Below are 27326 nucleotides of genomic sequence, written 5' to 3' on the forward strand. Positions count from 1 at the left end.
AATAAAACATGACCTCTTTGGGTAAGATGCAAAACGGAATAGTTTGCCAAAGCATTATTTCCTCCATCAGCCTCCAAGCAGGCCCTTCCCTTTGTTCCCTGCTTCTGATGCTGACGCTTTCCCTTTGCAGTCTTGTCAAGTCTTCCGGCAATCAGTAGGCAGCACCCACAGCTTAATGGCCTCTCCTGCTAGTTATCCATCATTGCTGGTGACCTTTGAGAGCCTCTCTTCTGGCTGGACTCCCACTGTGCCATGACGTCAGTTTGGGGCCAGGGCACTTCAAAAGGCAGGCGCTTGGGCCTAAATGGTTTCCCAAGCCGCTCTCTTCACAATTTGACAAGTCTGCCTTCAGGACTAAAGATTAGTGGTGAGGCAGGTTTTTCAGTTCATATGACATTGGGGGGGTGGGGGTGAGGGTGGGGAGGAAATTAGGGGAATTGTATTTATTTATTTATTTATTTATTTCATTTATAAGCTGCTTTTCTCCGCATTGAGGACCCAAGGCAGCTTATGTCATTCTGCTGTCCTCCATTATCCCCTCACAACAACCATGAGGTAAGTCGGGCTCAATTTGTGTGGCAGGCCCAAGACTCTTCAGTGAGTTTCCATGGCAGAGGGGAGTTTTGAACCTGAGTCTCCCAGATAGTAGTCCAAATGGGAAGGTAGCTGTGGGCAGTTGGTGTAGTTTAGCAGACGAAGTGCTGAAGCAGGATTGCGGATAGGCCTCAGCCAGCTGCAACCCTGCCTGACTCTGAGAAATAGGCAGACCTGAGAGTCTGGCCAGGACCATCCCCTGAGCTTCAGCCCCTGCCAACAGACTCGGCCTCAGAAACACCAGAACTGCTTATGGAACCCAGCCCAGAATCTGAACCACAGCCAGGCACAAGCACTCAGCCCCCCCCCCCCCAGCCTTTCGACACCGAACCTATTGCAGAAGCTTCGGCAGCAGCTGGCTCCCCACCCTTGTCTCCTGAGCCTAAAGAGAAGCGGTGCAAGGAGCAGCACTTTGCTTTACAGGAAAGGTGCAGGAGCGCAAGATTAGCTACTCGGAGCAGAACTGGCCTCCAGGAGTGTTCTCAGAGTCCAGGTTGAATACTGAGGCAGCTGTTGATGATTAGCTGCGCTTCAAGCTTAAAAAGAGGTGGGAGGCAGAAGCCCATTGTGCTGGCAGTGTTGTTCTTACCGGGCCTGCACCTCCAGATCCTGCTCTCTGACTTTTTGGACACTGCTTCCATGACTGACCTTCGGTTGGCCTTCATCGAACTTGGCTTATGTGAGGGATTGATTTCTGGCTGCTGAGCTTGGCTTCTGTTTTGTGACCACGCTTTTGCACTCCCTTCAGGACTATCTGGAAGCCTGCATGTCTCTCCCTGATGTGTCTGGAGACTTTTCCTCAGAAATATAGTATCTGTATATAAATAACAAAAAAATGATTAAGGTTCTCCAATGAGAACCTTTTTTCTTATTTATATACAGATATTATTCTTCTGAAGAAATGAGTGTAAAACATCCTGAAAATAGTATTTAGCTGATGAGCTATTCTAATATTTGGCTATTATCTCGAGAAATATATTTATCACTTCAAGAAAACTATTTTGTATTTGCTTTAAGAAGAACATTTTGTTACTGCAACGATTTGTGGTCTTAATAAAAGCATTACACTTGGATATATTTTTCTGCCTCACACGGGATCTTTTCCATATCTCCCATTTTCCTTGTGGCCAACTTTCCCCAGTGCCTGGAGACTTGACAATTAGGACTGAATATCAAGAAGACAAAATGGCACATTTTTGAGGCTGATGACGAAGACGTTGAACTTGTCAAAAAGACTTTCTGTTCCTTGGCACCATCATCCAAAAGGGAGACTGCAGCAAAGAAATCAGGAGATGGAGACCAGGGAGGGCATCTATGAGGGAGTCCATTGCTATGTGTGGGTGTGAAAGCCGGGCAATGAAGAAAGATGATAGGAAGAAAGTTGATTTCATTTGAAATGTGGTGTTGGAGGAGAGTTTTACACATAGCATGGACGGGCAAAGAGGCCATTCAGTGGGTTGTAGATCAAATCAAGCCTGAACTTTCCCTGGAAGCTGGAATAATGAAAAGGCTGCTATTGTACTTGGATCACTTTATGAGGAGACAAGAGTCCCTGGAAAAGACAATAATGCTAGGAAAAATTGAAGGCAGCAGGAAAAGAGGGAAACCCAACATGAGATGGGTTGACTCAGTTAAGGAAGCCATGGCCCGCAGCTTGCAAGACTGTTAATCATAGGAGGTCATTCATTCATAAGGTCATGATAAGAAAGAAGCACTTGATGATACTTAGCATGACACAGTGGGTGAGGGACTCTTTTTTGGACCAAGAAGCTCCTGGTTCAAATTCAGCTTTTGCCATCAGTGTATTTGGCAACCATTTATAAACCATTATTTACATCGCCCTACCTACAGCGTAGGGATGATAAAGATACTGTGAAATCTTCCAGAGTTGTTGTAAGTATTGCTGATGGATACGAGGCATGAGATTGCCCTTTAAGGTCTTTTCAGAAACCTTAGTTGATCCCTAGGGCTGCCAACCTCCAGGTGGAGTTTGAGGTCTCCTGAAGCTACTATTGATCTCCAGACTACAGAGATCAGTTCCTTCCGAGAAAATGGCTGCTTGGGAGGATGGACTATGACGTTATACTCCACTGAGCTTCTGTCCTTCCTCAAATCCTTCCCTTCCCAGACTTTTCTCCTCAACTCTCCAGGAAGTTTCTCATGCAGAGGTGGCAACCCTATCCAACATGCATTTTCCTTGCTTAGCAGTGTGTATGATCCAGTGGTTGTACATCACTCCTGTGCTGAAAGAACAGCACTGGCTCCCAGGTTGTTTCGGTAAGTAACACAAAGTGCTGGTGTTAGCTTTCAGCATCCTAAGTGGCCCAGATCCATGATACCAAGGGGTCATGTCTTCCTTTACGACCACCTGTGTAGATGGAAGTTGGCAGAATTGGCTTAACTCTGAGTCCCTTGTTTGCTAGTTGCATCGGTTAGCAAGAGGGGTAGGGCCTTCTAAGTGGTAGCATCCAGGCCAGTGCTTTCCCTAAAGAAGTGTATCATGTCTGCTTGCTTTAAGTATATGTTTAAAAGATTTCCATCCAGCTTTTCCATAAGACTTTTGAAGCGGCTAGTAATGCTATAAAATAATACAATACAATAATAAATATCGCCCACAATTGTAAAAGGCAAATAGTTATAAAAACCACACCTCCAAAAGCACAAAGTATAATAAAATAATACATTAAATCAAAAGTGCAATGAGGTCAAACAGCAACAAGTATCTCCAGTAAAGCGCAGTGCGGCATAACAGGGCTCTTTCTCTAGAAAAGACTGACAAAGTCTCCTGTTTCAGCAGGCATTTAGGTGCCTGGCTTGAGTCAACATTTTATTGATTGTTTTAGCAGCAGTTGAAAATTGATTGGTTTTGCTTTTAGCTACTGTGTTGATGGTATATAGGAAAGGGTTTTTTAAAAGTTTGATCTGCTGCAAGCTGCCTTGCTTGAAGTCTTGCTTGCAAATGGAAAAGTAATAAATAAAGTGCTTTGAACACTCAAGTGCTTTCTAAATGTTAAATGTGCCATGCAAAGAACAGAAAAGGGTGGGGGAACCCCAGCCATTAATCAGAGGAGGATTGAGGTCATATGGTGTGAAAGGTGAGAGCAAGCTGGGAGGTTAACATTTTGCAGAGGTATCTTGTTCTCTGCCTGCCAGTCCGTCCGTCTCTGGTAGGAAATACGCTTGTGAATGCACGCTTAAGCAGAATGCCCTGTGCTTTTGTGGGCCGGGTGACCCAGAGGGAACAAAATGGTGTTGGGAGTTCATTGGAAAAAGCGCACACAAGGGAACCATGCCAGCAGCTATAAATCACAACCTGGCCAAGACCACACAAATGAACACTAATCCTGTTAGTTCAAGGCCGGGCTAAAGAGAGGAGTCTTGGTTAGCCTATTGTCCGATTGTAGGAAGAAAGGATTTGATGAACTGGTCGCTTGGGCTAGGCGCAGTGATCAGAGATTGCTGGCTGAATAGAGACCAGAGAGCAAGGCAGAGCTCAAGCGAGGGCCAGACGTGATTAGAAGGCCTTTGAGATTTTCATCACAGCTCATTGTTAAAAGGGGATATGTGAGCCCTGAGTTTAAACCCCACCAATAATGGTTGTTTCTTCAAGGATGTGCCCGAGGCAGACGTTCTGAAGAAGGATGTTCCCTAAGAACGCTACAGGCTAACCAGAGAAAGTGTCCATGTTACGGATTCTGGCAAATGGACGTTTTTAAGGGTAGCTCTGTTGAGTACTGAATATGAAGCTGAAAGTTCAGAGAGTAACGTCTTTAGTTGCTTGGTACGAAGGATGCATCCTGCACAACAGCTGAAAAAATCCTAAGTGTTTTAAAAACCGATTTTTGCACCAGCAGGTGTTTCCTTAAAAGGTGGCGGTGGGGAGTTGCGATAAAGAGCAGTTTGGAGAACAATTCAGGTGAAAATGCTGGCTTTTCTCAGAGGAGGGCCCACTAGTTCCTGCCACCCTAATCTGATTAGCGAGAGAAATCCTTCCTTTCGGATTCTTGCAAGGAGCCTGGGTCGGATCTGTAACAGTTGCCATTTGGTACTAATGAGGCGGTCCGATTAGCCACCGCGGTCCGAATGTTGGCTTTAGAAATAGCAGTAGCTCTGTTCTGGAGCAGCAGGGAGGCAATGGCCTGCAAGCAGGGTTGATTTATTGTTGCATCACCATTTCTTGCCCTCAGCATTGCCGACTGTGGTTAACCCTGGAGCCGCTCTCTTCTTTTATGAGAGTGAGAGGGATAAAAGTCCCTTTGCCGAGTTAGCCTTACCTGCAGATTGCTGCCATTGCCACTCTGAGGGCATCCTTCTGTTGTTATTAATGACCGGTGCCTTCCTAGCGGATGTATCTTTGCACACCTTGGGGGCAAACTCATATGTTTCCCAAGCATCTTTTGTTCTGCCCTGTGTGGCATGCTGCATCGTGCGCTGGCACCACAACACGTTTCTGAGCTTTTTGAATCGTTCGAGAAAGGTGGCTTATGAGCTTCACAAAGAGATAAACAGGCTTAATTTTTTTATTGGGTGGGTGGCATGTAGCACTCTGGTCACAACCTTCCCCCTTCAGGCAGGCGGCTCATGTGTCATGAGTCTCGGTGGGAAAGATGACGGGGAATAATGTAGATCATTGCTTCTGCGGAGAGAATATCTTGCTACTGGGGATGTGAGGGAGCATCAAAACATGGGAAAACTGTAACTTCAGCATGCAGAGAAAATTTTAACCTTGTGCTGCACGTTCAGAAGAACTTTTATGGTATACAGATTCCACCCCCCCACCCCGAATAAGAATTGGGTCTCTGCTGTACTTACTATACATGGATTATTATCGATCTGAACAATTTGACAGCTAGTCACAGTTTTCTTAGGACTGTTCTTGCAGAGCAGTTCTCTCATAGCTCTCTCAGCCCCACCTCCCTCATAGGTTGTCTGTTGTAGAGAGAAGAAGGGAAAGGTGTTTGTAAGTTGCTTTGGACCTCCATTGGGTACTGAAAAGTGGGGTATAAAAACCCAGGTCATCTTCTGCTGCTGATGTTTTTAAGCCCTCATTACAAGCACTGGCTTTCAGAATACATATCAGCATGCACACTGGTTAATGAATCACACATATATTTCTCCCACTGTTTCTGTCTGTTTCTTTTGTTTTGGTTTTCCATCCATTTTCTTCTTGGAGCACTTTCCTTCTTCCACCATGGTCTTCTTTAAAGTTTTTTTTGTAATAAACAAGAGCATACAAAGCATAATTTGAAGGGTAGAGATTTTGTAATAATGCACATTTGACAAGGTTCATTGTTAGCAACAGATAGGATCCAAACACATCTTTGTATGTGGAGAAGGCGCCTCTGCTTGTGCAAGTGTGTGTGTGTGTGTGGGGGGGGGATTTCCCTCCCCTGCCCCACACTGCTTTTCATGCAGAGGCCCCTGACCCACAGGAGTAGTTTTGGGGGCTGCAGAAAACAGGCAAAGCATTCATTCTGTGAGTGGAATGCCTGTTCTGGATCTTTGTATCCACCCATCCTGAACTATTTTAAGGCATGAAAATCAAAGGAAAATCTTTTGTTTCTAGTTTCTCTGCAGTATTTCTTGGCCTCGGTTAATAAGAATATCAAAATTCTCTTATGGGTTCAATCAGAGGTCCACTGAATTTAATGTTCTTTCCCCAGCCATGGACATCAGGACAACTTTCAATCAGTGCATGAGGGTGACAACCTTTGACTTAACCCCAGCAAATCAGAAATGGCCGATAGATATGCACTGCCTCTGAACATGCAGGTGCCACTGATACACCCAGCTTCCAGGAATTTGGCTTATCCTTAAAAAAAAATATCTTCCCAACTGATGGCCAAGGATACACTTCATGTTCATGAATTGCTGCAACATTGGGTGTGGGAAATAGCGAGTCAAGACATTTCGGTCACTTTTTACCTCCCCACTAGTAAAATTCCTTCTGCTAGCTGCTGCTAATTGGGTTGGGGTGGGGAAGCTAGTTTAATATTCTGTGTTGCGATATCTGGGCTTGTTCTGGAACAGAATAGCGTGAGAACGTGTCCTTCTGGCATTTGTACTGCAATATTATTTTGGATATTGATTTTAAGTAAGTGTTGCTGCTATGCTGAAAGCCACAAATGCGCAGTTCTGAACCCACCAAGCTAAGTACACCCCGCCCGTTATGTATTGTGGCTTGCCAAATGGTTGATTGCACTCCTGTTCTTGTAAGTCCACCCTGGCAGCAAAACTAGGGAATTAAAAACCCTGATAGGCCACCATATATCTGCTGTGCTTTGTTCGGAGACTAGTGAGTTACAAGTTGTGTGGGCCTGACATGAGTGAGATAAGCCCCAGTTTGATTAGTGGGCCTTCAGTTCAAACTTTATTACAGTTGTTCAGACCAAGTTGTATGAAGTTAATACATAAAAGACCAAAAGAATATGGTCCTTTGATATAATGCAGTTTAAAACAGATCATAGAGCTTAAAATTATGCTACTTCAGAGCATCGGATTTTTATGGCGGCGGCACAAAACTTAGCCAGCTGAGTTGTCACCTGGGGGGACTCATCACTTAGCAGCCTCTTTGCTCGATCTACATCATGATGTTCTGGCAACTTTTTAAGGAGTGGTCCAATCAAGTTGCTACGAATCTCTACATAAGCAGGGCAGTGGAACAATATATGCTCTCTCGTATCAATTTCGCCACTCCCACAAAAACATTGTGTCAGTGTAAGGGGAATGTTCTTATAGCGACCCTCTATCAGAGCTGAAGGCAAGACAGAGCATCTTGCAAGGGCCTGACATAAGTGCCTGGGTGATTGATGTAGGAAGCTAGAGGCGGGGTGGGGGCAGAAACAGCCAACCGGGGAATCTAGAACAGGTTGAAAAGAGTCATTCCAGGTAAAACAATAAGCCAGTCAAATGAATGGATATGGCCCTATTAAACTGCAGTTTAATCCCAAAGCTAGCAATATTTTTCCAGGCGCTCTGCGTGATGTGCGGCACAGGACCTTGCTTGGCAAGGAACAAAGATTGGCTGTTGCAGTGGGGATGAAGTCGTTTCTGCCAAAGGAGGAGGGGAAAACAGAACATAAGGGGATTTTATTTTATGCGGTGGAAGAGAATAAAAAGCTGGATCCTGTGCATGGATGTTTTTTAAAGTGATTACTAAGGTTAACATTTTATACGTTATTATTATGGAAAGAACAGTACTCCCTGAAGCCCTTCTCCTTTTCCCCAACAGCATGCAGACTTTATTGCCCTTTTAATCTTTATTTTCCTTCTCCTGGTATGTAAGAAAAGGAAAAGAGAATAAGTGACAGACAGGCAGTGGCTTTTAGGTAGAACATGGAAAATCAATTTGTGCAGATACTGTCCTCGCTCCCCTAGTCATGTATCTTCATATGCTTTAAGATAGTCTGTATGACATCTTTAGACGGGAAGTATAAAGAAAGCTGTGCAGCCTGTGCATCAGAAAAATTCCCCTTCAGTCCTGCAGTCCTAGGGGATGATCCAGAATACCTTTAATCTCCAGTCGCCACACTTGTAAATTGCTTTTGGCTATTCTTTTGGCTAAGTCAAATCCCTTCCCACGAGAGCATGAAGGCTGAGCATGAGGACATCTCCTCCCTGGTCTTTTACCCCCAGTATGCCACAATAAGGGCAGCAAGCACTGTCCAGGCCTTCGACCCCTTTAACTTTATGATGATACAGGCCTCGTCCATGAGATTTGCCTGAATGACAGCACGTGTGATCAAACGTGATGCAGCACTTTTGAACCTGTAGTTATAAATTAGATGGGGGGAAATGGAGCTGAACAGCAATACAGACCACAGTTGCTATCAGCCAGAATGATGCAGGCGTAGCAGAAAGTGAAATAACTAAGCGTGGCAGGAAGGGGTGGTGTGTGTGTGTGTGTGGGGGGGGGGGCTTGAAACCTTTTGCCCTCTGAATGCTTTTATTGCTCAATGAGAACGTGAATGGGCTTTCAGCTCAGGCCTAATGTGTATCGAGTGCAGGAGAGGAAATTAATTGCAGAAGAAATAACGGATTGGTCAATGCTCTTTCCTGCATGCTGTAATAACCGTGCTGAACTCTGGGGCTAGGTGAGCGGCTTGGCTGTATGTGTGAGATTAATTAAGTCTGAAGGAGGCCTGATTAGTCCCTAGCAGGACTCAAAGTGGTTAGGGGCTGGAAACATCTAACCTTAACCACTTTCCCCCTCCTTGGCCAATCACCTCCATCTGTTCTGCATTCTTATTTATCTTCAAACATGTAAGGACCAGGAATGTTGTAAGTATTTGTGGGGGGGGGGGGGGAGGCTGTGGCCCTGATCCACGGGGGGAAGTCATGGAAGTCCGGGCCCCGTAGCACATGCTCCATGGATAAACTGGCCCTGGTAAGGACCCTCAAAATTCATTGGCCTCTAGAGGGCAGTGATCATGCTTAATGCTCATCAGGCTTTCTTGAACTATGGATTGTTGATTTGCAAATGAGCATTTCCCCACATTCCCGATCCTCTTAAAAGGAGTGATGTTAGCTAGTTCTACAGTATCTCTGCTCTGTTTCCCACTTCTCTTAGATATCCAAGTATTCTGTCAAATTTTAAGGTGTGGCTCTTTAGACAGGCAGAAGACTAAGGCCTGGTGCTCACTGGGTGGTAAAATTGACTTCTGCACAATGCCATTTCAGCCTAGAAATGGAAGCCAACATTTTCTCTGTGGGCCCTTTGTAATTTGAATCCACACTGTAACTTTTCCCTACCTGATATAACCACCACAGCCACTGCAATAGGGTTGCCAGCTCTGGGCTGGGAAAAACTGGAGACTTTGGGGGTGGAGCTGGGAGTGGGCAGGATTTGGGGCCCAGAGAGACCTCAGTGGAGTATAATGTCATACAGCAGCCCATCCTCCAAATAAGCCTTTTCCTGCAGGGAAACTGATCTCTGTTCCCTGGAGATGAGCTGTGTAACCAGGGGATCCCCAGTTCCCACCTGGAGGCTGGCCTCCCTAGAGTACAATATGGAGATTTGTAAGGAAAACAGCATAGGCTGCCGGGGGGGGGGTAGACTTCTTTCCCAGGGAGACAGCCCCTGATACAAATTGCTCATCCCTCTTCCCCCGGTTGCCTTTTAAGAGAAAACCTTTGGACGCCAAACACTGATGATGTGTACTGTGTTGCCTCAGTAGGCTAAGCCAAGGAAATGGGCCTCAGGGGTAGAAGGCACTATGTTGGGAGGAGATGATGAACACCTGTGAGAATTGCCTGAATGACAGAATGAAGGCTGGTGGGAGGTTTTTCATTTCCTCCCAGGCATCAGATGTGACACACAAAATGGTTATATTTCACTCATTACATTTATTTGTTTGGGGGTGCAATACAGATTATTTTCAGTAGTAGCAAAACTGCAGGGTTGGGGAAGGTTCTTGTTGATGGACCTAAATTGTCCTTTGTGAAATTTCTCTTGAGAGGCACACCCACTTCCCAAGTAAATGTTAGCAGCATGCTGTGCCCTGAAAATTTAGTAGATGGTACAAAACCTCCTTCTGTTTTCCTGCTTACTAGAGAAAATGATTTGGGCCCGAGGTTTGCCAAGGGAGAGTGACTATAGCGAAAAATTTTTAACCCTCATTTGTCAATTAAAGTTTCAACAAATCCCTGAGAACTGAAAGTGCCTGTGGTTTTCTTGACAGTAAAATGTGTATTTCAGTTCTCTCTTGCGTCTCCCCTAGAATACTTCTAAATGGTCATAGCTTGAAGCTGACAGGTAGGCTAATTCTGCACGTTAGATGCCCAAAAGACTAAGGTAGATCAGCTAATGGAATTACTTCCTTTTTTGTGTGAGCCCCTTGCAAGTTCCATTATCTGACTCGGAAATGAAAACTTCTTGTCACTTTTTGTTTCAGTGTCCACAGAGTCACTATGAATAACTTCAAAGCAGCGTTTGTTTTTAGATGCTGCATTTCTCTATCAGGAGTTTCGAAGCGGCTTACAATCGCCTTCCCTTTCCTCTCCCCACAACAGACACTCTGAGAGGCTGGTGCTGCTGAGAGAGCCATGATATTACTGCTCGGTCAAAACAACAGTCTCATGGCTGTGACTAGCCCAAGGTCACCCAGCTGGCTGCATGTGGGGGAATCAAACCTGGCACACGAGATTAGAAGCCACCGCTCTTAACCGCCACACTGTGCTGGCTTACAAAGCATAAATATAGGTGACATGGATGACCACTTTCATGCATCTGACGAAGCGAGCTTTGACTTATGGTGGAATGTATTTTGTACCATGGAACTCCTGTTTATATGTATGAAGTATTGAGACAACTGTGGGCTACTTTTTTGGTCAGTGGCTTGATTCCCCCCCCCCTTTTTAAGTAGCTGCACATTAGTTGCAAACAGATGAAGAGTGGGATGCATAAACCACCTCTGAAGTCTGGGGATGAGTTTTTGCACCATCTCTTTCAGTCTGACCTTACAAGAGTTAGCAGAGATGACCTGTGCTATGCGTAGAAGCTGCCCTGCTCCCGGTGTCTGTAAAAAGTAACAGAAAGATTAATTCTCTCCTCCCAGCCATGAAAATGTTCTCTGGGGCAGGGGTAGTCAACCTGTGGTCCTCCAGATGTTCATGGACTCCAATTCCCATGAACCCCTGCCAGCAAATGCTGGCAGGGGCTCATGGGAATTGTAGTCCATGAACATATGGAGGACCACAGGTTGACTACCCCTGCTCTGGGGTATGTAGGAACAAGTGCACAGCACATTCCTGCCAGCTGTAGGGATTCTGTTCTTCCACTCTGGGCAGCCTTGAGCAAGCTCCAGGATTCTTCCCTGCAGAGTAGTTCTGTCTTTTCCATTAGCAAAAGGGGATAAAGGCATATTATCTTGGAGAGAGAGTAAGTCAGGATTTCTTCCGCACACTCCTTCAGCCTCTGTCGGAATTAGGATCATGTGCACGTATCGCAAGCAAGTCAGTCCCTTTGGAGGTGCGGAGGGGAAAGGAATTTGGTTCTTAAGGCAGAGTGAAGTGAAGTGCTACCAGTTGGCGGCCACTTTTGTTTGCTTAGCTTAAAGTTTAAAGACAAGGTTTTGCTCTTTCTTCTTTCATTCGGCCTTCATTCTTTCCCCCTTTTCTTGACTCACCCTTGTTTGCAAGCTGCCAAAGCTTTTTGGAGGCACTTCAGGTCACAGCTGACAGGTTCAGAGAGATGCTGGCACGCTCAATGCGTATAAAGACCTGGTGCGCTCCTCACACCCTTCAAAATAGATATTTATTTGTGTCCCAAAGGCAGGGAGCTCACAAGGCTGCATTTTGGCCATATGGTCTTTCTGATTGCAAGCAGATTCATTACATTGTTTAAGGAGCCATCCTCTGCTTTTTGCTTTTTTCTTTTCTTGGCTTTGTTTTTGCCAAGTGAACATCTGACTTGATGCAACTGGAATCTTAACTAACTATAGCTGTGGACTTACATAGCATGCATATTGTAGTACCCACGTGCCCTATAAATGGCCTGTTTCTTACGCCGGGACAAACCTCTGGCTCTGGTCTTTGTAGATGGGGGGGTATAACATTGACCACCTTTTTGGAGTTGAATGCACTGTTCCAAATCCAGTACTTTTTGGATGTGTGTGCAGCCCCCATTGATGGATGCAGAGATCCAGATCTGAATATTGTGCATGAAACACTTTTTGCATAAGACTCAAGAAGGGAAGGGGTATGTGAAAGTCTGAGTCTGCATACATGCAGTCATCTTTGGATCTGCGTATCTTGACCCACTAGGAATGCCAGTCGGCTGTGGGACCTGGGCATCCCCTCAAATTATAGCACATTTCCAGACAACAGAGATCAGTTCCCCTGGAGAAAATGACTGCTTTGAAGGGTGGTCTCCATAGCATTATCCTCCACTGAGGACCCTCCCTGCCACAAATCCTGCCCACTCCTGACCACACCCCCAAAGTCACCAGGTATTTCCCCAAACCTAAGCTGGCAACCCTATGACCCTCTGATTGTGCTGTAAGAAACCTACAAGGTTAGAGAAGAGGCAGAGTTCATGATAGTCTGATCAATAGCCTCATCGAATAATAGAGTTGGAAGGGACCTCCTGGGTCATCTAGTCCAACCCCCTTCACAATGCAGGACACTCACAGCCCTATCGCTCATCCACTGTGCCTGCCAACCTCTTGAATCTCGTAGGCCTCTTCCACATGACATTTATTAGAGTCCAAGTTGTATTTCTGTTCCATGATGTATATTGTCAAATACACACCTGGTGTGGAAAACAGAGGTTCTGGGTCTGCTTATGTCCATATGTCAACCGCTAGAATATATATCGGTCACTAGCTTCAAAGCCCATTCCTTAGAATGGGCCTTGAAAGGGCCTCCTCCCCTGGTCCCTGGCCAGGCAGTTTAAGGTGGCTTTGGGCCCCAGTTAGCAGCCGGATGAAGTGGGGTGGGCGGGGGCTGGCCAGCTCGTTAGCAGGCTGGGACAGAGCTTAGCAGGCCGGGAGCCCTTGTTAGCAAGCCCTCAACCACGATCCTTTGCCCAGGGCCCTTTCCCATTACCTGGTGCTGGTTCCAGGCACTGAGACATGTCTGAGAGCAAAGAGGCTAGAGTCCAGGGACGGAGGGTGGGAGCTGCAGGGGCCCAATTCTAACTTGGACAGCCGGACACATCCCACCCCCCAGGGTGTTTCACAAATATATAGAGGAACCATGGATAAGGATGTATTGGAGCTATTAATCGTGTAGAAATTTACAATTGTGTGGAAGGGAAATATTTCTGTCTTAAATATGTTGAAAATATTTAAATTAGCTTGTCTAGTTTGCAAAATGGTTAGGTTCGTCTCCTCTGCCTGAAAGGAGAACCTGCTCCTAATTTACCTGTGTGAATTCATAGAAACATATGTGCCTGTGTTTAATAATGTTAAAAGTCTGAGGGGTGAATATGCTCATTACCTCGAGGTCAGCTGGAGAAGACTTGTTGAACAGTCACTGGCCTGGGAGTGATCTCAGGAAGATCGTATTAATTTTAGATGTTGTCTCCATTGGTCCACGACAACTGATGTCTATATACACACAGGGAGCTGGATTGAAGAGATTTGAAAGAAGGGGGATGAATGTTTCCCCTCCGCTTCATCGTCTTCAGCAACTCTACAATGCAGCACACGTGAATGAAGCCAGCAAGATTCCCATGAAGCCTGGTTTAGGCACATTGGGGGTGTGAATGAGGTGGTAGTCTGCAGCAGTGGTAGAACAGACCATTCCAGTGTAGACTGCTGGTGAAGAATCAGGGTTTTGAATGCTGAGTGTATTTAAAAGCTCCACACCAATAGAAAACTGGGAAATAAAAAGGTGTAGATCCTTTCTCCTTGTTATCTTATGTCCTGTTTGTAGAGAGCTTTGTTTTTTAATTTGGGGAACCACTCAAAACTGGAACCCCACCTATAATCTGAAGGCAGGGTGACCTTGGTTTTGTGACCTCAGTCTCTTGCACATGTGAATCTAGCCTTAAAATGGGCTTCAAAGTTAACTGGTTTTGGGAAATAATAGGCCAATTTCTCTGCAAAGTACAGATGAATTTGGATATGTACAGTTTTCCCCCCTTGTGGTGAATGAATTCCATCCATTTCCTGGCCTCTGTATCTGCTGAATGCTTGTAGGATGTTCCATAGCTGATGAATTCCCCATAGGAAATCCAGCTGCTCTCAGTTCCTTTTGGTGAGATCATCATCTAGCCTTGTACCCTTATTTGCACATTTTGTTTGTTCAAGAAGATTGGCCTGTTTATTATAAGGGAAGATACTCTTTCAGCACCTGGCAAAATAGGGTAGGAGTGGTGAGGAGAGGCAGAGAAGTAGTGGGGAAAAGGTATGGAAGAAAAGGGAAGAAGGAAAAGAAAAGTACTGAAATAATATGTAAATATGGCTGTTGAGAGTACTTGCCAAGAAATAAATCTCTGTGAAATGTTTATTTGCTACCATGTTTGAGGATGAGTCTGCCTTCTACAGAAACAATCATTCCAGCAATTTAATGGACACATTTGGTTGTCTTCTTTGGAATAATTCCACTGGAATTTTTTTAAAAAGTATTTTCATTTCTGTTTTGTGATAAAAGAAGACATGAAGGAATTTATAGTCCAAAGTTGATGGCCAAAGTTTCCTGTTTGTGTATTATTTTGGCAAAGAAAAGTAATATGCTTCCCTTACTTACATTACCCTTCTCGCTGTGCAACACTTTGGTCTGCAAGCCCCTATGAGCTGAGTTTTTTTGGGGGAGCGACATTTGATAAGTCCTGTAATTATACTGATACTAGCTTCAAAGCCCATTCCTAAGAATGGGTCTTGAAAGGACCCCTTCCCCTGCATCTGAGAGCAAAGAGGCTAGAGTCCAGGGACGGAGGGTGGGAGCTGCAGGGGCAGGGCTTTGCTGCCTGCACTCTGATTGGCCCTATTCCAACTTGGACAGCCAGACATGTTCCACCCCCCATGCTGTTTCACAAATATAGAGAAGAACCATGGATAAGGATTGTGGAAGGAAGGACCCATGTGTGAAAATATTCTGTGTTGTTGTGACTAGAACAGTTTTCTCAGAGACCTCTTGCTGTCATCTCCGGGAGGATAGTTTTCTATCTGAAGAGCTCTCCTTATATGTTGTCATCATCCGATGAACAGCCAGCTTGGTGAAGTGGTTAAAGGTGGTAGTCTGTAATCTGGAAAACCAGGTTTGGTTCCCTGTTCTTCCACATACTGGGTGACCTTGGGCCAGTCACAGTCCTCTCAGAACTCAGCTTCACCTACTTCTCATTGTGTCTGTTGTGGAGAGAGGAAGGGAAGGCGATGGTAAGCGACTTTGAAACTCCTTTGGGTAGTAAAAAGCAGGTACCAAAAGCCAGCTCTTCTTCTTCTTCATTGCCCCCATCATGGGCCAATCTTGCCTCAACAAGAACTGGGGAAACCATGTTGAAATCCTCAGTTAGTTGTGGAATCCTTCAGTTGAATTGGATATGTCTCCCATTTTACAGAGAAACAAGACACAGGGTAATAATTTTACCGTTGGTGTGACAATGAATGAAGTAAAACTCAAAATGACAGTTACATAAGCAATTTTAATATATGTGTACTTGGTTTTCTCCCCCCTTCTTAGGTAGACGAAATTTACCATGATGAGTCACTGGGAGTTCACATCAACATTGTTCTGGTTAGAATGATCATGGTGGGATACAGACAGGTAAAATACTGAAATACCCACATATCTCCTTGTCTAGCTCTGTTCATTCAATGTATGTGTGGACACAGCCGATATGCCTAATGGAGAAGCATGCATGAGCGATTGCCATGCTCGTAACTGGATGTGCTGGTCCCACTCCTCAAACACAGATGTTTGTAATACATGGGCTCAACACCTAAGCATGCACAGACTGTGTACATATGCGTTCTCCATCTCAATGGTCAGGAAAGCTGCTTTTCAAATATTCCTGATCCTAGGAGTGGAGCTAAGGTGCCTGCAGGACAGGCAATGTGCCATGTGCAACAAACATGTATGGATGGTTGGGCCATTGAGTGGATGTGGGACCCTCGCTGCCACCTAAGCCCATTCTACACATATTGGCTCTGTGCATGAGGATTCTGGACCATTTGACACTCCCCCTCCCAATGCATTGATTCACTTAATGGGGAGGAAAAATGGGTTCAAGCATGCTGACCCTTCCCCCTGCTTGCTGTCTCTGCATGATTATCTGATCATTTGCAGAGTGGGACGGCATGGAGGAAGGGTACATACCCGTCCCCATAATCATCTATGTTCTAAAAGCAGCATTGCTATTCATGGGGAGGGAGCATATGTGTGGCCACTTTCTCCATCTCTGGTCCAACTCTGTAGATGAAGCAGTCTTATTAGCAGGGAGAGAGGCCAGCCTATTTGTATCTGTAGCCCCCCCCCCTGTTGAGAGCTGGCATGGTGTTGTGGTTAAGAGCGGCGGCCTCTGATCCGGAGAACTGGGTTTGATTCCCTGCTCCTCCTCCATCTGCAACCAGCTGGGTGGCCTTGGGCCAGCTACAGTTCTCTCAGAGCTCTCTCAGCCCCACCTAGATATATCTGTTGTGGGGAGAGGAAATGAAGGTGATCGGAAGCCACCTTGAGATTCCTTCAGAGAGTGAAAAGTGAGATACAGAAAAACAACTCTTCTCCCCTGTGCAATGAGTCAATGTGGGATGTGTGTGGTGTAGGAGTGGGGGTCACGTGTGCCGTGCTTTTGTGTCTCTGTGCTTTGGGCAGAGGCGATTCAAACACACTGTTTTGTTTTTAAAAAAGAACCCCCTTTAATACCCATTGTCCTCTGATAACAAAATCGGAGTCCAGTAGCACCTTTAAGACCAACAAAGATTTATTCAAGGCATGAGCTTGAAAGCTCACGCCTTGAATAAATCTTTGTTGGTCTTAAAGATGCTACTGGACTCTGTTTCTGTTGTGCTACTTCAGACCAGCACGGCTACCCATTTGAATCTGTCCTCTGAATAGTTTGATATCAACATCCTTTATTTCTGGATTTCTATGACCCCTCCCTCCCTCCCCTCCCCCTGGGATGCCAGCTCGGGGCAGATTAAAGCAGAAGGCTCTGATTGAGGCCAACTTAATCTTTCTAGCACTGGGGACCCTGAGAAAATTCTGCACACTTGGTCTTAAATTTCTTGGCGGTCTGTACTGGAGTAGCATAATGGAGGGTGCTAGTCTTTGTTGTTCAAGCATAGGATTTCGAATTCGAGTTTTTGAAACCGCTTTCTAGATTCTGGCCTGGCCAGTTTCACTCGTCCTGAATTAAAATCTCCTTTTCTTGCCTTCTACAGTCGATCAGTCTAATAGAACGAGGGAACCCTTCCCGGAGCTTAGAGCAGGTCTGCCGCTGGGCCCACTCTCAGCAGCGCTCAAATCCGGACCATGCTGAATACCACGACCATGCAGTGTTCCTCACCAGGCAAGATTTTGGTCCCGCAGGTATGCAAGGTACTGTATTTATCGCCATCAGGTATGTGCCGTTTCTTGGGCATAGGAAAGGGCCATCAGGTTGGAAGCACTGCCCATTGGCACAGTCTGTGGGGCTTTGCTGTGATATTTTACGGAAGTCCATAGAAGTTGCAGTTCGATTTAGTAGGAGGCATAGGGCATAAAGCTGTGTTTCTTCACACAGAAGATGCTGGCCTCCCTGCTCTGAGAATCCATCCTCCAACCAATCCCTCCAAACACTGACTAGCCCCTCTCAGCAAGCATTTAAATCGATGATATTGATAACAATACCTTTATTGGCATTGTTGCTGTTGTTAGGTGCGAAGTCGTGTCCGACCCATCGCGACTCCATGGACAATGATCCTCCAGGCCTTCCTGTCCTCTACCATTCCCCGGAGTCCATTTAAGTTTGCACCGACTGCGTCAGTGACTCCATCCAGCCACCTCATTCTCTGTCGTCCCATTTTGCCCTCAATCGCTCCCAGCATTAGGCTCTTCTCCAGGGAGTCCTTCCTTCTCATTTATTGGCACACAACAAGCAAAAAGCTAATACAAGCAAACAAGGTGAATATAAAATTACTTTAAAAAGTCTTAGATCTGACTCAAAATACATCTGTTAAAAATTCGGCTATACACAATATAGTCCCTGCCAAATGATCATTTAGAAGAAACTGGATTATTTATTTGCCAATTTATTCATTTGCCAATCCCCTAGAGATAATTAGGGAGAAAGAAATTTCCTGAGAGGGGTCTCATGAAGCTAACAATTCAAAATAATATGTGGGTTGAATCGGGAGAATTTGGAGTACAATCTTTCCCTCCTTGGGAAATGACAGTATCTACCCAATAAAACATTTGAGGGAAGTGAACTCATTCTTGCCAGCATAAACGCTCTGCAGAGGGGTGGACTAATAAGATTATACAAATATTTCACCATTCTCCCATGATTTAATTGAATGCCCAAGCTAGCAGGCAAACAGGCATAAGGTTGTGATGGAAACATTTTTGATCATTCAGAATCAAATAGTTTCAAGGTATTAAAGATCTCAGGCTTAAAGTCCCATACTCAGAGAGGTTCTGTACCTTCTCAGCTAAACCACTAAAATCTATTGAGCATGTTCTCTTATGTTGCAAGCAACATAAACACCACAGAGAATGTTTCCTGAAACCATGAATAAGAAGTGATGGCTCTCATGACACCAAGAAATTAACTAGTTTCTCCAAGATCGCCACCCTCAGATGACTGAAATTATTGCCACATATCTATATCTGTCCCTATTCACACTCCACGACAACTCCTCTTGACTTTTTGAGTCTGAATTACAATGGCTTACTCTCTTTTATCCCCCTTCAAGGATCGCTGCCTTGTTGTGGCAAGGGGGCTTGCGTAGTTCAGTGAAGCTATGAGCTATGCCGTGCAGGGCCACCCAAGACGGACAGGTCATAGCTGAGAGCTCTGACAAAAGGTGATCCACTGGAGAAGGAAATGGCAAACCACTCCAGTATCTTTGCCATGAAAACTCTATGGACAGTTCCAATAGGCATAACGATATGACGCTGGAAGATGAGCCCCTCAGGTCGGAAGGTGTCCAATATGCTACTGGGGATGAGCAGACGGCTAGTACGAGTAGCGCCAGAATGAATGAAGCGGCTGGGCCAAAGCCGAAAGGACGCTCAGTTGTGGAAGTAACTGGTGGCGAAAAGACAGTCCGATGCTGTAAAGATTTTTATTCCATAGGAACCTGGAACGTCAGATCCATGAATCAAGGCAAGCTGGATGTGGTTAAACAAGAAATGAGAAGACTGAACATCGACATTTTAGGAATCAGTGAACTAAAATGGACAGGAATGGGTGAATTTAATTCAGATGACCATCAGGTATACTACTGTGGACAAGAATCTCGCAGAAGAAATGGAGTAGCCTTCATAATCAATAAGAGAGTAGGAAAAGCAGTCTTGGGATACAATCCCCAAAATGACAGAATGATCTCAGTTCGAATCCAAGGCAAACCATTCAACATCACAGTGATCCAGGTCTACGCCCCAACCACTGCTGCTGAAGAGGATGAAGTTGATCAGTTCTATGAAGCCCTACAACACCTTCTAGAAGCAACGCCCAAAAATGATGTGCTTATCATCATGGGGGATTGGAATGCTAAAGTAGGAAGCCAAAAGATAACCGGGATAACAGGCAAGTTTGGCCTTGGAGTACAAAATGAAGCAGGGCACAGGCTGGTAGAATTTTGTCAAGAGAATACAATGGTCATAGCAAACACTCTTTTCCAGCAACCCAAGAGACGACTCTACACATGGACATCACCAGACGGTCAACACAGAAATCAGATTGACTATGTGCTCTGCAGCCAAAGATGGAAAAGTTCTATCAAGTCAATAAAAACAAGACCAGGAGCTGATTGTGGTTCAGATCATGAGCTTCTTGTTGCAAAATTTAGGCTTAAATTGAAGAAAGTAGGGAAAAGCACTAGGCCACTCAGGTATGAACTAAATCATATCCCCGACGAATACACAGTAGAGGTGACAAATAGATTTAAGGAATTAGATCTGATAGACAGAGTGCCTGAAGAACTATGGACGGAGGTTCGCAACATTGTACAAGAGGTAGCAACTAAAACCATCCCAAAGAAAAAGAAATGCAAGAAATCAAAATGGCTGTCTGAGGAAGCTTTACAAATAGCTAAGGAGAGAAGGGAAGTGAAAGGCAAGGGAGAAAGAGAAAGATACACCCAATTGAATGCAGAATTCCAGAGAAAAGCTAGAAGAGATAAGAATGCTTTCTTAAATGAACAGTGCAAACAAATAGAAGAAAACAATAGAATGGGGAGGACCAGAGATCTTTTCAAGAAAATTGGAGATATGAAGAGAACGTTTCATGCAAAGATGGGTATGATAAGGGACCAAAATGGTAGGGACCTCACAGAAGCAGAAGAGATCAAACAAAGGTGGCAAAATTATACAGAAGAACTATACAAGAGCGAGCTTAACATCCCTGATGACCACAATGGGGTAGTTACTGACCTGGAGCCAGACATCCTGGAATGTGAAGTCAAATGGGCCTTAGGAAGTCTGAGCAACAATAAAGCTAGTGGTAGTGACAGCATTCCAGTTGAACTATTCAAAATCTTAAAGGACGATGCAGTAAAAGTGCTACACTCAATATGCCAGCAAATTTGGAAAACTCAACAATGGCCACAGGATTGGAAAAGGTCAGTTTACATTCCAATCCCAAAGAAGGGCAATGCCAAAGAATGTTCAAACTACCGCACCATTGCACTAATTTCTCATGCTAGCAAAGTTATGCTCAAAATCCTACAAGCTAGGCTCCAGCAATATGTGGACCGAGAACTTCCAGAAGTACAGACAGGATTTCGAAGAGGCAGAGGAACTAGAGATCAAATTGCCAACATACGCTGGATCATGGAGAAAGCTAGGGAGTACCAGAAGAACGTCTACTTCTGCTTCATTGACTATGCTAAAGCCTTTGATTGTGTGGAGCACAACAAATTGTGGCAAGTTCTTAAAGAGATAGGAATACCAGAGCATCTTATTTGTCTCTTGAGAAATTTATATGCAGGTCAAGAAGCAACAGTGAGAACTGAACATGGAATCACTGACTGGTTCAAAATTGAGAAAGGAGTTCGGCAAGGCTGTATACTGTCGCCTTGCCTATTTAACTTGTATGCAGAGCACATCATGAGAAATGCGGGATTAGAGGAGTCACAAATTGGGATCAAGATTGCAGGGAAAAATATCAACAACCTCAGATATGCAGATGATACCACTCTAATGGCAGAAAGTGAAGAGGAACTAAAGAGCCTGTTGATGCGGGTGAAGGAGGAGAGTGCAAAAGTTGGCTTGAAACTCAACATCAAGAAAACAAAGATCATGGCATCCGGCCCTCTCAATTCCTAGCAAATAGAAGGGGAAGAAATGGAGATAGTGACAGATTTTATTTTCCTGGGCTCCAAGATCACTGCAGATGGGGACTGCAGCAAAGAAATTAAAAGACGCTTGCTCCTGGGGAGGAAAGCTATGGCAAATCTAGACAGCATCCTAAAAAGCAGAGACATCACCCTGCCAACAAAAGTGCGTTTAGTCAAGGCTATGGTCTTCCCAGTTGCAATGTATGGCTGCGAAAGTTGGACCATAAGGAAGGCCGAGCGTCAAAGAATTGAGGCTTTTGAACTCTGGTGCTGGAGAAGACTCTTGCGAGTCCCTTGGACTGCAAGGCGAACAAACCGGTCAGTCCTCGAGGAGATCAGCCCTGACTGCTCTTTAGAAGGCCAGATCCTGAAGATGAAACTCAAATATTTTGGCCACCTCATGAGAAGGAAGGACTCCCTGGAGAAGAGCCTAATGCTGGGAGAGATCGAGGGCAAAAGAAGAAGGGGACGACAGAGAATGAGGTGGATGGATGGAGTCACTGAAGCAGTAGGTGCAAACTTAAATGGACTCCGGGGAATGGTAGAGGACAGGAAGGCCTGGAGGATCATTGTCCATGGGGTCGCGATGGGTCGGACACGACTTCGCACATAACAACAACAACTCTCTTTTATGGATTAAATTTTATTATTTATTTTCTATGCATGCCAGTAAAACTACTGAATTAGAATTTGATCTCAGGCTCATTGAACATAAAAAAAGGTCAGTTGAAAATGCAAGTTGTATAATTTTGGGTTCAGCAGTAAGGCTTTTCCACTCCCGATAAATATAGTGAAATGCTTACCTAATGTAGTTTTTATATTCCGGCTGCTCTGCATGACATCGCCCACATCCAGCATCTGGGCAGCAAACTGCTCGCTACATCCTCCATTTTAAAGCACGAGTTCGGGAATCGCATAAAGTGCATTCACTAACCTATTTAGTGCTAGCTACTGGAGAGCAACTAGCAGGCCACTAGCAGAGGGAAGGTATGGAGGCTCAAACATGCTGAGGTTGGCTGCCTCGTCCTGCCCTCACACCCGCCTCCATCTTTCTTGTTCCCGGGGACGGGAATTTCTTTTTAAGAAAGGCTAACTTATTGGAGCAATGAATATATAGGTGGACAAGTGTGCAGGTGATGCCAGAAATAAAAGATTTTTTTTCAATGTTGTAACATACAGCATGCCTCTCAAAAGTTTTCTCCCCCTTCCCAAATCAGGAACGATACTAATTTTTAAAATTATCAAAGGTCTCATGATCCCATAAGAGGTGGCATTCGAAAAGGACTATGGATCTGTGATTCCATGCATAGGCATTGCAGCGGAGAAGTATGATTTAAAATTATTTTAGCGGGTATCGTGGGACCTTCAAAATATGGAAAAGGGGGATTGGTTGCCTGGATTGATTGACAGGCGGAAGCACAATGCGTATAAGGTGCGTTGGTCTCTTCCGCCATGCAGATGGGGAGGGTGAGAGGCACAAAAAGGCGGCAGGCAAAGGCAAGATAGCAGTAAAGGTGAGTAGGGGCTGGGAAGTGTGATAAAATTTAGCACTTTGCCATTCAGCTGGCATAACGCTATTTTTACTGATATGCGGAAATGCTCTAAGAAACCACTATTATGCTATATTTACTATCCTGACTACACCTAAGAATTCAGATACATTGCTGTCTGATATTCCCAACTGGCCTCCAGTGAGTTGGGATTTTAAATTGTAAGAGGAGATGGCTCTCACAGCCGCACATCCCTCACAGATTGTCAATTGTGGGGAGACTAAGGGAAAAGCTGTTTGTAAACTGCTTTGAGACTCCTTTGGGTAGTAAACAACAGGGTACAAAAATCCAGTTCTTCTCCTAAGGAGCAATCATGAAAGAAGCATGTGGGCACATAACATTTTATCAACTGAAAAAATGGAGACAGAAGGAGTAAGGTGGACACCTGTGTACTGTGACTACCTCGTGTGTATTAGGGCAGGGAGACATTTTGGTGTATGTGGCCTAATTCACACAAGAAGGGAAATGATGCAGAACTGGGAGGAATTGGTTGCCACATAATCTCCCCCTAAGAAGAGTCTCCAGTCTGATTTTCCCTTCACATATCTGAAGACATGGCTCTGGAAAGCTCATCTGTAATCACTATGCCCCAATTCCCAAAGGTCAGTCCTTTCCCACACTCCCCGGGGGGGAAAGGAGGCCATTCCCATGAGCTCAAAATCCCTCCCACGGCCGCGAGGAGGCCATGGGTGCGCTTCTGGGCCTAGGGGGAAGGCCGTGCCACTGCTGGCCCCAAAAGCACACCTAGCGCCCATTGTATTTACAAGTACAACGGGCTTTAAATCTAGTATATATATATATATCTCCTTATACATGGTTCCTCTATATATTTGTAAAACACCCCTGTGGGAGGAGCGTATCTGGGGTGTCCAGCCTTGAATATGGGCCATGCCCTCATTGGGCAGGCCCCTACACTTACTGCCTTCCCTAGCAGCCTCTCTCACAGGGTGCCTATTATGGGGAGAGGAAGGGAAGGTGATTTTAAATTACTTAAAGACACCTGGGGCCTGCTGGGTGACTGTGGGCCATTCCCAGTTTTCTCAGAGCTCTCAGCCCCACCTCCCTCACAGGGTGTCTGTTATGGGGAGAGGAAGAAAAGGGGGTTTTAAACTGCTTAGAGACACCTGAGGCCTTCTGGGTGACTGTGGGCCATTCTCAGTTCTCTCAGAGCTCTCAGCCTCACCTCCCTCACAAGTTATCTATTGTGGTGAGATGAAAGGAAAAGGTGTTTGTAAACCGCTTTGAGACTCCTTCTTCTAAAGGCAACAGTGAAAGAAGCATGTGGGCACATAAAATTATACCAACAGTGAAGAAATGGAGATAGAAGGAGGAGGGTGGACACCTGTGTACTGTGACTACACCATATGGATTAGGGCAGGAAGATATTTTGGTGTCTATGGCCTAATTCACACAAGAAGGGAAATGCGGTTGAACACAGAACGGGGGGGGGGGGATTGGTTGCCATGTAATCCCTCCAGAAGAAGAGTCTCCAGACTGATTTTCCCTTCACGTATCTGAAGACACGGCTCTGGAAAGCTCATCTGTAACCACTATGCCACAATTCCCAAAGGTCAGTCCTCTCCCATACTCAACTAACATTCCATACCACAGGTTCTTGACACCCATCTCTCCACACCCATGCCCTCATTTGTCACCACACCACCACAACCCCCCACACAACACAACACACATATTCAACCTCATGCCCTTACAGGCTGCACAACCCCTTACCTTACTCTTCCCAATGCCAAGTTCTCTCTATCTTAATCACTCTCTTCCTTTCTACCTCCCTCTCTTTTTGCTATTTCCCCCCTCCTCCTCCCTGCTAGCACCCGATGTATCAGCTACAACAGGCTTTAATTCTAGTATACATATAAAAATTAAACATTAGGCAAATTATAGGTTTTAATTTAAGTATATGTGTGTGTATGTATATGTAGTTTGTCTATAGTGGCTGTTTTATGACTGATGTTACCTGTCCAGGGAAGGATGGGATATAAGAATAAAATTCTTGTTGTCATTATTGTTATTAAAATACCAGATGGCCATTGAATAGACTTGTTTTGAATGAGCTTCCCAAGATTCTTTAGAAACAACTTGTATTTGCCCCTCAGTTTATTCCTTTTCGGCAACAACCCCTTTGTGCTAATAGAGCCCTTTGCCTGATTCGTTCACATTTGGTCCTCTGCTGCTGTTGGGTGTCTGTGGAATGAACAACTTGGAAAGATATTGGCATTGCGCAGAGGTCAGCGAAAGTTGGATGTTTCTTGGAAAAAGCAGTCACTTCGCAGTGTTTGGGCTCTGCACGGGGGATAGCAGCCAAGGGAGCTAGTCAGCAAAACTGCAGTGGTAATTAGAGCGCACACGCTGGTGGCTGACCTTCTTTTTAAAAAAGGGGGGCGGGAGGGCCTAGCGTTGATCCTGCTAAAACCATTTACTTTAATGGAAAGTGCTCTGGGCCTTTAAAGCCAGTAGCTATGCAGTGTATTGTAAACGAAAGATCAAAGTTACAAAGGTGGCCATTCATGACTTTGGCAGCATTCCCTGACTTTCCAGTTTGATTTTGGCAATCCCGCCTGCTTCAAAATGCTGAGGCCTCTGTTTGTTTGGAATGTGGTGCTTGGGGTGGTGTGTGGCAGTTTACTATGGGGAGAGGGGGAAGGGTTCATTCCTCACCAGTGCTTTGCTGTTTGTACAGACCCTTCCATGTTGTTACAACAAGTCTTCAGGAGAGCTTAATCTCCACTCAAACCACTTTGCCTGTCTTGTCCTGTGCCAGCATCCGTGTTCACTGGGAACACAGCACAGGGCTGTTTTTGTGGCAGTACCTCCTTTGTGCATTGCCCTCCGCATGGAAATCTTTGGTGTTCTTCTTGAGATGAATACATCTTTTGTGTGCATGGACGGAATAACACTTTCTTAGTCATAAAAGTGCCACTGGACTCGAACTTTGTTCTGAATCTGTTGGACCTTTGTTTCTGTTCGCTTTGTATTTTTCTAAGCTGCAGTGAGTATTGCTTTTAAAAATAATTTTAAATAATAATGGTTGCGAGGCATTTCTGGGATACCCCATTGACCAGCAGCTGCCCACAGGCAAAGAGGCAGGGGAGAGGATTCACATGCTCCTCGGTAACATCACGTTTACGCAGTTGCAGCAATTTATTTTATTTATTTTATTATTTTATTTTTGGATTTATATACCGCTGTTCCCAATTGGGCTCACAGCGGTTTACAACGATAAAAGAATAAAAACACAATAAAACCATGTAGTTGCCCTTAATTACATTACTAAAACTAATAAGACGGTAGGTGAAAAAAAACACTAACTGAACTCACTCCCTTGACCAGCCAGGGGCCAACATTCCTGCTATCCTGCTGCTGGATCAGCCTTGAGCTAAACATTTTTAACGCAGCAAGCAAAATACCATAAAAACGTAAAAGTCGAGCCAAAGAAATCTTTGATTGTGAAAGGGATAATGTACTTCTGTCTCCATTGTTTACTGAAGTGGGCTGAATTCACTCGCAGACAATCATTCCAGGGGGTGGCGTATAGAAAGTGCCCTCAAGTTACAGCTGACTTACAGTGATCCTTAAAGGGCTTTCAAAGCAAGTGGAGTTTACTTAAACATACACTAACTCCAGAGGGGCAGACCAGTCCCAAAAGAAGAAGCAGCTTGTGTCACCTTTCAAGAGTAAACAAATTTTATTCCAGCATAAATTTTTGTGTAGCCCATTTTTTAAGATCCTAGGAATGGATCCTTATTATGCAGGCACTACATTTTCCTGTTTTTTTCTCAGTTAGGTTCAAATTTCACCCTGTAGCTCCTGCATTCCATGGACATTTGACCTTTGTTTGTTTGTTTGTTTATTTAATTTCTATGCTGCCCTCCCAGTGGACTGCAGTATATGGTATTTACATAATACATACATTTACAGTATATGTATATTTACATAAATAGTTTAAAACAATTCACTGATCCAATTAAAACAGTTAAAATTGATTTAGTAACAACAGTTTAAGTCAGACTTTCTCAAACAGGGTTTTGTGAAACCCTGGGCTTTCTTGACGTCTCTGGAAGGATTTCGCAAAAGGACAGGAATTAATTAATTTATATATTTTTTAAATTTGTTAAACATTTATTGGGTGATATTGACCATATATATATGACCCCGTTCCCATAATGGCCAACAATGGTCCTGGAGGGGGTGGGAGGGGAGGGGTGTGCACACAACTATGTTTCCCAACCATATTCTGCAC

The 27326-nt window shown here is 44.8% G+C and overlaps 1 protein-coding gene across 3 annotated transcripts in view; it reads left to right on the plus strand.

Moving 5' to 3' along the window:
- ADAMTS14 (ADAM metallopeptidase with thrombospondin type 1 motif 14) overlaps window positions 1-27326 on the plus strand; it is an 86354-nt gene that overhangs the window by 30945 nt on the left and 28083 nt on the right. For 2 of the 3 annotated variants that reach the window (XM_077350492.1, XM_077350494.1), the window contains exons 5-6: window positions 15721-15804; window positions 17421-17577. In XM_077350492.1, coding sequence (XP_077206607.1) covers window positions 15721-15804; window positions 17421-17577 — 241 coding nt within the window. The remainder of the gene's footprint in view (window positions 1-15720; window positions 15805-17420; window positions 17578-27326) is intronic. The other variant, XM_077350493.1, reaches the window with a different exon arrangement.

This window comes from Paroedura picta, chromosome 8 (genome assembly GCF_049243985.1).
Source record: "Paroedura picta isolate Pp20150507F chromosome 8, Ppicta_v3.0, whole genome shotgun sequence".
NCBI lineage: Eukaryota > Metazoa > Chordata > Lepidosauria > Squamata > Gekkonidae > Paroedura > Paroedura picta.